The sequence below is a fragment of the Convolutriloba macropyga genome, chromosome 3, assembly GCF_964194025.1.
Source record: "Convolutriloba macropyga chromosome 3, txConMacr16.3, whole genome shotgun sequence".
Taxonomy (NCBI): domain Eukaryota; kingdom Metazoa; phylum Xenacoelomorpha; order Acoela; family Convolutidae; genus Convolutriloba; species Convolutriloba macropyga.
In genome coordinates, this window is record NC_134470.1 from 9097047 (window position 1) to 9109706 (window position 12660).

At 34.3% G+C, this 12660-nt stretch overlaps 1 protein-coding gene across 16 annotated transcripts in view; it reads right to left on the minus strand.

The window, feature by feature from the left end:
* Nucleotides 1–222: 222 nt before the first annotated feature.
* Nucleotides 223–12660, minus strand: part of LOC142335911 (cGMP-dependent protein kinase 1-like) — a 217200-nt gene continuing 204762 nt past the window's right edge. For 9 of the 16 annotated variants that reach the window (XM_075384288.1, XM_075384282.1, XM_075384284.1 and 6 more), the window contains 4 exons: nucleotides 11179–11320; nucleotides 6932–7095; nucleotides 5046–5301; nucleotides 224–441 (listed from right to left, as the gene is read on the minus strand). In XM_075384288.1, coding sequence (XP_075240403.1) covers nucleotides 346–441; nucleotides 5046–5301; nucleotides 6932–7095; nucleotides 11179–11320 — 658 coding nt within the window. In that variant the 3' untranslated portion in view covers nucleotides 224–345. Of the gene's footprint in view, nucleotides 442–5045; nucleotides 5302–6931; nucleotides 7096–11178; nucleotides 11321–12660 lie in introns of all 16 variants that reach the window. The other 7 variants (XM_075384281.1, XM_075384293.1, XM_075384287.1 and 4 more) reach the window with 1 other exon arrangement.

A 12660-nucleotide genomic window follows, 5' to 3' on the forward strand; every position in this document is an offset into this window, starting at 1 on the left:
TACAAAAAGCACTTAAGTTGCGCTTATAGATGTCGACACGGGCAGGACCCTAGTTGAGGGATGAGCGAGAAATAAGCGAGAAAAGCGGAAGAAAAGCAAGAAATGAGCGGAATTTGAGCGGAAAAATTAGCAAAATTCGCTCAAAGCCCTTACATTTTTCTGACCAGAATGAGCAGAAATTGAGTGTAATAAAATTGCAAGAATTGAGCGCAATTTGAGCGGAATGAAAATGCGAGAAATGAGCGCAATTTGAGCGACGCTTTTCTTTATTTGAAAATCTTGTTGTTTTCGTTTAACCTGTTGAGAATAATTTGAGTACTTCAACATGTAGTGTTTGTGTTCTATTCAGAAGTGATCGTCCCAGCCTGATAATTCGTCCTCTGCTAAGTCTTGGTCTATTTGAAGGAAGTCGAAATTGCTGCTATCTAGGGCATTTTTCACCTGAAACATTCACAAATTGCTGAAACCTGATAGATACCATTCATAATCTTTCCCACGTAATTCCAGTCAACGCTCAAAAAAACCCAATTAAGAGAAAGCATCTCCTCTTATAGGGTAGTGCGTTAACTCGGGGTTGGAAAGTCAACTTCTACATGTCAACGCATTATTTAAAATTACTGTTAATTTGTCAAATGCTCGTAATATTTACCATAAAAATAAATATATAAATCGCTTTATATGTGCATAATAATAAGTTATATATGGAAATTCTGGTTAAACACAGTGGCATTATATTTCGTACAACGTAGAAAGGCAGTTCAAAAACCATTGTCAAATAAAATTGTGAAATATTCGGGAAAAAGAAACGAGTGAAATATCTGGTTGTCTGTGTTTTACGGTACATCAGTAGCCATGCACATTAATGTTAAGTTTCTGATTGTTTCTCAACTTTAAAAAAAACGAAAAAAATTTGTTGTATGATCCTTAGCGACCAATTTTTGTATTGGCTTTTAGTGTTCGTAAAAAAATCCTATATCATTTTTGGCAAAAATTGCAAGATCATAATAATAATTTTGATATAACAAGGCGGCTCGGTAATGTGCGATCGCATATAAGGTTCCAACCCCGCTAATCCACAATTTTGGCATAATTGTCTACCAAATGAGGAACAGATGGACAAACACAAAAAATTCAAGTATTTTTCAAAAAAAAACTGGTGTATGAACGAAAAGATAGCCTCCAAAGCAAATAAATCAGTGGAGTAAAAAATGATACATTAGATTGATGAGATATGCCGATAATAAGAAAACGCGCGAAGGCGAACGGCAAAATCAAACAACAACAAACATTAATAAAAAACAATTATGTCTTAATAACAGTCAAAATAACGTCAGATAAAACGGAAATTAAACGAAATAACTTGTAATTCACCCAAAAAACGGTTATTCACCAGTTCATAGTAAAGCTTGGTAACATTTAGACAAAAAAGAACAGAAACTTTAAAGTTAGAAAATTCGCGGATTTTTTGTTTTTAAAAAAACAACTAATTTCAAGGTAATGAAAACCATTAGGAACAAACTAAAATATCCCATAGGTTTACAATTACAAATGCTTCTATGGAAGGGAAATAAGTGCTCTTGGTATTCAATTTTTTATGCAAAAAGAACAACAAATAGACAACAAACTAAAAAACAATTAAAACTTGCCAGATAATGCTTTGCAAGCCGTAAAGCCATACTTTGCCCCCTAAAATATGTTCGATTGCACCTTCGTCGAGCACTGATAATGGGTGGTTATGTGGCCGCTCTTTAATGAAAATAAGCAACAATTAGACAAAAGAGAAAAAAAACTTGAATAGGTTCGTCCGTTCTTCCTAAGGAAGCCCCTGAGATCTGCAATTATCAGGAATATGTCTTACGTCTACAAAAAGAACGTCAAATATGACAAAAATCAAAAACTCATTTACTTTTGTTTTGTGAAAAACCCGTGTCGAAGCCAGTAAAGTCATAACGAACTCTCTTAAAACATTAGATTTTGTCACACCAATCCCTTTTCTCTTTTGACAACTTCCCTTGAAATGTATTATGTGACCTCCCATTAATGAAACTAGGTAGCAATTAGACCAAAAAAAAGCAAGATTATGTAATACTTGTTTTTTTACGAAAAAAATTTATTTCCAAAGACATGAAAGCCATTAATTACAATGAAAAAATTGAATAGGTTCGTTTATTCTTCCAAAGGAAGCCCTCGAAACCTGCAATTATCTAGAACAAGTCTTACATCTACAAAAGAACGTCAAGTTTGACAAAAATCAAAAGTTAATATATTTTTTTTGTGAAAAACCGGTGTCGAAGCCAGTAAAGTCACAACGAATTCTTTAAAAACATTAGATTTTGTGACACCAATCCCTTTTGACACCTTTCCTTGACAAAAATAATGTCATCTTAAAATTTTAATTAACGAGACCAGGTAACAAACAGAGAAAAAAAGTAACAAATTTGCTAAGTTGACAGTTTTTTTTCGTTTTGGAAAACAATTGTTTTCAAAGTCATGAAAGCCATTATCTATCTTCTAATATCAGAACATCGGCTCATCTACTCTTCCAGGAACATCCAATCAAACCGGGTAATTGTACAGGAAATTAAATACGACTAAAAAGACAAAGCAAAAACAACAGTTAAAGACAAAATTAAAAAATTCAAATAAATTCTTCGAGAAAGTACTGTCGAAGCGGTAAAGAACCACAATCTATATTTTTAAGGATTTAAATATTATCAATTGTGCGTTATATTTAACTCGAAAAATGTGATATATGAACTGACAATAACGTGATAATTTGAGAAAAACTAGAAAACATGAAAAATAACTAAAAATAAAAGAAAAATTGTGAAATCTAGTAGTATCAATGATAGAACATCATAACTTAAGGCGTAAAAACGCAATGAATACTAAATTTGATATCAGGAGAAAGAAGGAGCAGTCTTTGATTGCTGACACTAAGCTACAAGTTGACCAAATTAAGAAAAAATGGAGGCAATAATAAGAGAAGAATGGGGGCAAAGTTCAATAAGCCATTTCTTATTTAAAAATCAAATATTTTAAAAGTCAAAACGACCATAAGCTTTCAAGCGATCAACTAAATAAATTAATTTCGAGCTAAATAGGAAGCCAATATGACCTATCACTAGTGAGTTTTTGTTTGAATTGTTCTGTTATTTAATTATTAAAAAAGATCAATTTTTTTTTACAAAAAAAAACGACTGACGACAATCCGATTTTTTTTTGGGTTGTAACGGTCCAGGATTGGTACAGAACTAGTCCTGCTAATGCTGATTGTCCATTAGGAATATTTAATTTTGGAATATCATTGATATAGATATTTTGTTAGTTAAAAAATCAAAAATAAATGCTGCGTTTTTGATAATCAACGAATAAAGTTAGCAAAAAACGGTAAAATTTTATTTTCAGAGCACTCTCAACGGAAGTTGAATTGGCATTAGCCCCCTTTTCAGTCTAAAAAGATTGTGTTAGTGGTGTTTGGGTCTGCACTTCTTGCAAATTTATTCAGAGTGGGCTAAAGAAACTTATTTTATGCTGTTTTTGATGAAAAAGTCTGAATTTTGTGAAATATTTAGCCGGAATTTGTGACAAAAAAATTCAATGAAAATAACCGACAATATATTTTGTCCTTAAACGTGAAATCAACAACGTTTACCTGAAAAATTTTATTAAATTTTATCAAAGTTGGCGAAATTTTAGTAAAAAATTCCGAAAAAAGGTGAATGAAATCAACGGAATTCACTCTATTTTCTCGAAAGTTTAAACCTCGATATCTCCCTGTCAAAAAAGAAAATCAAAAAGATTTTTTCAATTCCATATTCTACGCTGGACAAGCTTTCTATTGATACCAGTCTCAACTCTCTACGATGAATATATCGATCGGCCAAAATTGACTGAACAAAAAAAACCCATTTGAGTATATAGTTCCTCCCCCCCTCAAGAGGGGTCGGAACAATTAAAAACGCATTCTAGAACTTAAAATTCCACCTAGAAGTTTAAAATGCCACCAGTTAGCAATACGACATTAAAATGTGAGTTTCTGATAAATACGCCCTCAGACTATAAAATGCCAGAAACAACATGGCATTCAAAATCAAATAAATTAAGCATTAAAGTAGTACAACTTTGTAACCAACAACTTGGAAAAGATATAACAATTACTCAATTAGGATAAACTAATCTAATATCATATTGGGCTCACCAGAGGTTACGTTTTTCTATTACGCTCGCCTCATGACGACAAAGGGACGAACATATAAGAAGAATACTTCAAAAAGTGCATACTTTCATTGATATAGAAATCTTTAAAGTACCACTTGAAATTTTCAGCTAATGATAAAAAACGCTTCAGAGACATTTTGGAAGATAACTTTGAAAGAATAAGATAATTTTTGCTCCGTGTGTCAGTCACGTGTCAACCCGTGTGAAGCCAAAAATACGGTCCGAGCTTACCCCCCTTGATTTTCTGACTAATTACATAAGTACCTCATCAATAAAAAAAATTAAACCTTGAAATCTTACATTCATTGAAGTAACGACTCACTGCTCATATTTATAGTGGATGAAAAATTGATATAATAATGATAATTTTTTCTATCAAATAAAAACCGATTAGCTACCTTTTATAAATCTATCATACACTAACAAACCATTTGTGCTTTGGAATACCACAAAATAATTATTAGCTTTAATTCTAATTAAAAAGGCCCGCCTAATTTTGAATATTATTCTCAAAAAATGGCCAAATATTTTTAAAAAAAACCATATCAAATGGTTCTTGAAATGGTTTTTTCCGTATAGATGCACCCCTAAGTATTTGCATACTTTCTCAGTGACGTCACCAGAGTCTCGTAGTTTTCACTTTTACACCAAAAATGGAATTAAAATGAACTTTATTTGGTTATGGAAAGAGCGTGGTTGAACAATATTGGTTATAAACCAATTTAAAGGCTGGATTGCCTTTGTAATTTGTGTCGGGTTATTAGATTTCCCGATTTTATATGTTTTGACAAAGTGCGAATTGTCGGAATAAATTGATAAGGGACCTTGATTTTGAAGGGTGAATGTAAAGTGCAGTTTTGCAGCCCCGTCCAATCAAAACTGTCGAACCACTTGTGTTTCTTGATATCTGTGATGCCATTCTTCTGGTATCCGAGTCTCTCTGAGGGGTTTATTTTGCAGCACTTCTTCATGAAGTTGACAGAGTTCTTGTGCATGCGTTTAGTTGGAAGGTCTAACATGTCGACGCCTTTCAGAATCATGGAGTAAGTCTTCATCGCGTCACCACCCGTGAATGGAGGGCTGAACAAAATAAACAGAGTTAAAAATTTATTATATAATATAAATTATTATGCATTATCCTGGAACGAGTTTCAAGTCCTGATCAATACTTCTCAATTAAAATAATCTTGAATTCACAAATCAATGCTGATCGCGTCTCACTTCAACTCTTAAGACTTGTGAAGACTTGACAAGTCCCGGGCTAAATTCTGATCAAGACTTGACGAATCTTGATCATTGCCCAGTCAATAAGCAAAGTCAAGTTTTGCGAAAATACATTACTCATTTTCAAAGCTTTTCAAAATCAAATAAAATTGGACTTCTTGCGAGAAATTTGTTAATCTGACCAAGCTATTTCTGATATGAGCATCTACAAAATTTGTACAATTAACATTCAAAGTAATTATGTGTAGAGTTTGTTAAAGAGTGTGAGGATTAATACTCAAAATTAAAGATTCTGAAGCTTTTGGGGAAAAGGTTCTGTGGAGAAAAATTTGCTGGGGGGGATTATGAATGAGTTAAAAAGATATGATGCTAAATTATGGCCTTTATGCGAATCCGGGCGAAACGAAGTGAAAACATTTCTATTTCTTCTTTTACAACGCCCTTGTAAAAAAAGAAATAGAGATGTTTTTACTTCGTTTCGCCCGGATTCGCATAAAGGCCATAATTTAGCATCATATCTTTTTAACTCATGTATAATCCCCCCAGCAAATTTTTCTCCACAGAACCTTTTCCCCAAAAGCTTCAGAATCTTTAATTTTGAGTATTAATCCTCAAACTCTTCTGCAAGCTCTAAACTCTTTAACATAATCGTGACAATTGAGGAAAATTGTGAAAAGTGAGTTTAGTCACACGGCGTGTGACTAAACTCACTTTTCACAATTTTCCTCAATTGTCACGATGAATTTGTCACGTAAATAGAACTACTATGCCACGCAAGACTGGGCAAATTACCATTAAGCTTTTCAAACGATAATTTTTTGAAACTTCTGTTGACAAAATCGACCGAAAAGCACTTTTTTGGAAACAGATAGTCAATATCGTCGTTCTGAACTTTTTTTGCCAAAACGTTGATAATAAAAAAGTAAAACATTTCTTCAAAGTAAGCAATTACTTTCTCAGAAATCTTCTGGCAAAGAATCCTAGCTCAAACTTTATTTGTTGTTATATATGACAAAAAATAACGCATGCACACCAGCCAATGGTTCAGATTAAGCTAAAATGGCTCTCAGCACGATATCAAAACCTCTGTTCACGGCCATGTGGAAAATGTATGCTCTATAACTGGTCATCAAAAAATGACCTTGAATTTTATTAAAAATGGCTCCCCCTTTTGCAATTGGGAGCCCAGGTTGAGGTTCCAGACCGAAAAAAGATATATCTAGACTTTCGTGGGTTCTTTTTTTCCCAGTCCGGGCTGGACATATCGACTTTCTTTCTAGGACATAAACCTGGGAGAGACTTCTAAAACCGACGCTTCATAAGTTTTAAACCGACGAAAGCCGACAAAACCGAAGAAATAAAAGTAAGGGATTTGATCGGTTTTGGCTAAGTAAAAGCGACAAAACCCGGACGAAATATTATGTTTATTTCGATCAAAATTCTCAACACGGGTGTTGAAAAGATCCGAAAGCAAAAACAATCTAACATTCCGTTGAGCAGTTCGTACACGAGTATGCCAATAGCCCAGTAGTCGGCTGCGAAGTCGTGTCCCTTGTTGAGAATGATCTCGGGTGCAGTGTACTCTGGCGTGCCACAGAATGTCCACGTTTTACTCTCTCGTCCTATCTTCTTTGCAAACCCAAAGTCACACTAAACAAATGCCCAAAATATGTAATGCATTCTGAAATCTTTTAAATTTTTCATAGGACGCTGAATTACAACAGAGAGTAGATTATCTCTTGAAAATTGATCAACAAATTTGATTGATCAATTTTTAAGAGATAATCAACTTTCTGTTGTAATTCAGCGTCCTATGAAAAATTTGCAGGCCGAGAAAATGCTCTGGAATAGTTTACTTGTTAGTTTTGTTCACAGTATGGTGTACTAGGCAAAAACTCGCTGGGTGAATGAAATTTTTGTAGAGATTAGGCGAACAATTTAAACATCTATCTTTCAGAAATTACACGAACAACAGTAAAAAAAATTAAACGTTTTGGTTGCCAGGTGTAACTGGCTACATGAGAGTAATATGTTTCAATTTTTCCCCAACAAGATGAGAAATGTATGGATTCCAAATAAACTTTCCTAAAAAAGAAGCACGCGGATTCCCAAGACAGATACGGTTGCCAAGCCAATGGGAGCGTAGGACAAATGCACAACTTACTTAACAATTAGCGGGAAGAAAACGCATCAGTTGACGTAGTAGGTTTCCATAATATAGGTTATGGGAAGTTTGGCAAATCTTGCTCAAACCCTAATTTTTAGTTTTGGAGTTTGAAATTTAGGCTTATTTTTATTTGGATTGAATATAATGAAGTCATTAAAAGATTGTATTGCTCTGCAGAAAAAAATTTTTCAAGACAATGTGACTTGTATTTGACGTCGAAATTCACAAAATTCAGCAGCACTGTAGTTACTAGTCGTTGCAGTTAAAGAGTAATATTTTATATGGGCACAAAATAACGGTTCTGTGATCTACGTTATAATAAAGAACGACTCTGACGAAGTTCACTTGAACAAGAAGGCACATGGGAGTCAGCTAGAACAAACGGGAGCTTGAATTAGTAGTAGTAGTAGTAGTAGTAGTAGTAGTAGTAGTAGTAGTAGTAGTAGTAGTAGTAGTAGTAGTAGTAGTAGTAGTAGTAGTAGTAGTATTTTTAGTAGTAGTAGTAGTAGTAGTAGTAGTAGTAGTAGTAGTAGTAGTAGTGCTGGTCTTTCTTTATCCACCCTTTCTGTACACAAAGGTGGGTTATGTTGAGCATCAAGGAATGTTCATCTTCCGCCTTAGCCAGGCAAATCAAAATACAAATTCTGACACAACAAGACCAAGAATATCGTCTGATTGGCCGAACCGCATACATCTTGAATAATTGGTTTAAAACGTTGTTAAAAGGATTAAAATCTTCAGCACTAACCGTGCTCTTACTGATATCGTTTCACTGTATAATAGAGTTCAGTATGCTTTACAGCACGTCTGAAATCAGAGGCAAGTTCTCGAATATCTCGCGGATTTGGTTGGATTCCATCTTTGCTTAGGTGCTTCACAGCCTTAAATTTCTTCAATGTTACAAAGGGGACATTCAGTTCTCGAGCAACATCTCTGTAACAATAGTTAACTCTAGCATATGTTTCCGTTTTCCCTCGTCGACTAATTAGCTCAAGAATTGAAACATGCAAACGGTCGAACTTCAATTTCTGAATCAGATAGAACATTTCATCCGATGTCTCTACGGGGCCCATCAATCGTTTTTTTTCTTGTCAAATAGATTATTCGTTCCTGCCATCACAATAACTTGGCGTACATTTCTTTCAAAAATTTCTGTGAAGACTCTTTCAGAGCACATAGTAGATATACTACCACCTGGACATTAAATTGTAACACTATTTTGAATAAAAACACCAAACACAAGAGATGATCCCAAAATGCAAGTACGCTTTTGAAATTGTTGTTCATTATCAACAATAATTCGTCGATACGGCTTCGATTTGTCATAAACTAGACAGCCCCTCAAACTGAGGTTTCTTTTGATGGTATCAATTCTGGACCTTCTTCTATTATCGCAATCCATACTAATTTCTGAAAACAGGCTGTCCCTAGCACATTGAAAAGAAAAGTGTCTTGAGTTCCTTCCTGAATAGTTTATGGTCGCTTATTTCTTTGAGTGTTTGGGGTAGTTTGTTCCATAATTTCGGACCGCAAATGCAAAAAGCTCTATCACCATATGAATTTTTTGACTGAACTGTGACAGCCTTGAAAGCATTTACTGCCCTTTTCCTGTTCTGGTCAGGTTGAATTTCCACAAGATGATTCAAATAATCCGGCACATGACACTTATGAATAATTTTATGGACAAAAATCAATACTTTAAAATCAATCCGTTTATCGATAGGAAGCCAATGTAGATGATACATGAAATCTTTGCATGATTCAGACGTTCTCAGTGCAAAAGATAAACGGACACGCTGCCTTCTGTACCCGTTGGAATTTCATAATCTCTGTTTTGGGTACTCCAGATAAAACTGAGTTGCAGTAATCAAGACGAGATATTATAAGGTTCTGGACCACTAGTTTTCTCGTTTCAATCGTAAGATAACGTCTGATCTTGTACAGTTTGCGAAGCTCATTGTAGCACGAAGCAGACACTGAGTTTATGTGTCTTGTCAAAGAAAGGTGTTGGTCGATCGTTATGCCCAGTGATTTAAAACTGGGCTTCAACGTGAGATTTTCCCCTGCTAAATCAAGCTTAGCTAAGTTCAGTTTTTGCTTTCTTGATGAGATTAACATTACTTCAGTCTTATCAGGATTTACTCTTAACTTCATCTGACTGAAAGCCTGGAACAAAAGACTCAACTTCGTGTCTAGATCCTTTATATCATGTTCCAAAGTTTGTTGCCTCAAAGTCGAAAGAATTAGTGTATCATCTGCATAAACATGATATCTCAACTGAATTCGCTTCATCAAATCACCAATTGGAGTTACGTACATAGTAATCTGTTTTCGTTTGCTGATGTACGACATGATCCAACTTTTGCATTTACCTCTGATGTTGAACCGATTTTCTAACACCCAGCCAAAAATGTCATGATCTATTGTATCGAAAGCTACTGAGAGATCCAAGCCCAAAATCAGTTGTTTTTTTTTGAATTAAGTTGGAGCAGGATATCATTGAATGTTTTAATTAAGCAATTGAATTAAAATTTCTGTAAACACAGAAGAGGTCAAAAGGGATCCGCTCAGAACAATGGGGAGCTTAAAAGACATACAGTTAACACGGAAAAAAAGTCAAATAGTTCAAGTTGCATGAGTTGACCATAGTCACAAATCTTTATTATAATTAAATCAATTATAATGAGCGCATAATCGACTTTCTCAGGTGTTGAAAACAACATTTACTCAATTAAAAATGGATCACTTTGCTTAATTTGGTAAACAAATTTGATACATAATTAAAAAATTTATCCTGAATTTTAAAAATTTTTTGTGTAAATTTTGAGCACAGTTGCTGAGCTGGGTATAATGAGGTAGATATTCTGACATCCAAATTTAATATTCGAAAGAGGTTACCATAGTCACAAATCTTTATTATAATGAAATCAATTATAATGAGCGAGCGCATAATCGACTTCCTCAGGTGTTGAAAACAACATTTACTCAATTAAAAATTGATCACTTTGCTTAATGTGGTAAACAAATTTGATACATAATTATGTATTTTAACCTGAATTTTTAAAATTATTTGTGTATATTTTGAGCACAGTTGGTGAGCTGGATATAATGAGGTAGATATTCTGACATCCAAATTTAATATTCGAATGGAAACTATACGTAGAAAAAGCCTTGAAATCTCTTGACGAACTCTATATTTATTATTTTTATTTCTTTGCTTAAGATGCAATTTGAGAAATCAAAATATTTCGATAACCATCTCATCAGAAGTCGCAAATTTGTAGTTTGTCTTCCTAAGCCGCAGCTTGTAATTTGAGCGTCTTTTGTCTAATTGTTTTCAAATTAGGCTTTCTTTCACTTTTCTCTAATTAACTCTTTGTTTTAGAGCTCTTTCACTTTTCTCTAATTAACTCTTTATTTAGAGCAACCTCAAAAAACAGGGATAAATGCCTGTAAATTTATTAAAAATTGAAGTTTGTCGATGTCACAAAGCTGCCAAAAAAACCCAATTTTGACCATTGTGACAGAGTAGTTCCAAATTAAACAAGAGTTGAATAGATTGTTACCATTTTGACGTATCCGTTGCTAGTCAGTAGGAGGTTCTCGGGCTTCAAATCTCTGTATATGATTCCTCTGCCATGCAGGTACTCGAAGGCCAGCACCACACACGCCACTGAGAACTTAGCACACGAATCGGAGAGATACAATCTGTTCATTAACAGATGAAAAAATTAGTCAACAATTTGCCATCTGGAACCAACAGGTGGCCGTGGTTTCAATTCAAACAAAAAAGGTGAACGTTATTCTTGTTCACAGTTTTTGATTGTTAATAAGTTTTAACCCTGAACGATGTTCGAATGAGAGGGGTCAGAAAAAGCAGTTTTAAGCGCAAACATTACCAAACTCTTTTTTCGCATCAAATTTTAGACCCATCAGTTAGCCATAAATTTTCCATGATTTTTTAAAGTTAATTTCGTCCGAAGTTTCGATTATCTTTGCTCCATCATTTAGTTCATAAAATGGCCGAATATTTATGTAATCTGTTTCTCCAGATCAAATCGGAAATTAAGCATCATAGGAAAAAAGATTCTACCATATGAAAACTCGAGACTCGTAGATTTCGACGACGTAATTTTCGTTCGTGTTCTAGGTCGAACTTATGAGGCGTATAACTAAAACCAATAATTGAGAACTAGCCGAGAACAAAAGTTAACCCTGCAGGGTTCGTGCAAAAAAATTACTCTTGTGATATCTTGCAAGACAGAGTTAATCTTGCAACACGTAATATCGTCTTGCAAGAATCTGGCAACATTCTCGCAAGTTTAACTTTTGTTTCCGACTCGGGAGTTTATTGAGCAGTGCAAGCACCCGGAGGTTGGTGGCAGAGCAAATCAGGGCTGAATCATTCTAGAGACATTCTGTTTTTTAGGATGGCCTGTACTCTGTTTATGCCACAATTTAAACTGGCCAGTCTTGACTTTTGAGTAAAATTCACTTCATGAAAAATAACATTATTCTGCTCAGTCATATTTTTGGGGTTTGAGTAATTTTCATACTATACCGGATAAGTTTAGTCTGAGCGAACTCTATGGCCTCAATATAATCATAATGAGGAGCAAATGCACATAATGAAACTTATAATTTTCTGGAGATGCAATGTTTCAGAACTGAATGAAGTTTTTACTCATGAAATGTGCTGGTTCAGCGCTGAAATGCTCTGAGACTCAAGTCCGCGTAAGTTATAATTACAATGACAGCAGTCTGCCTATTAACTTTTTCTAAATAGAGATGAATTAAATCTACTACCCAGGTTGTGGTGCTACTTGTCCACCTTGTCTGAATTGCAAGAAAAACATATATCAACAGTTGCAGAAATCTGAAATAAAAAAGTAAAAAGTGGCAAAAATAGTGTCTGATCAATATTCTGCTTCATTTGTTTTCTTTGATCCTAAGAACCAATTTGAAAAAATGGATCTCAAGTGAGCATGAAATTTTTGAAAAACAATTTAAGCAAAGAAGTAAAGAAGTCTGTTTCATTAAAAATGTTA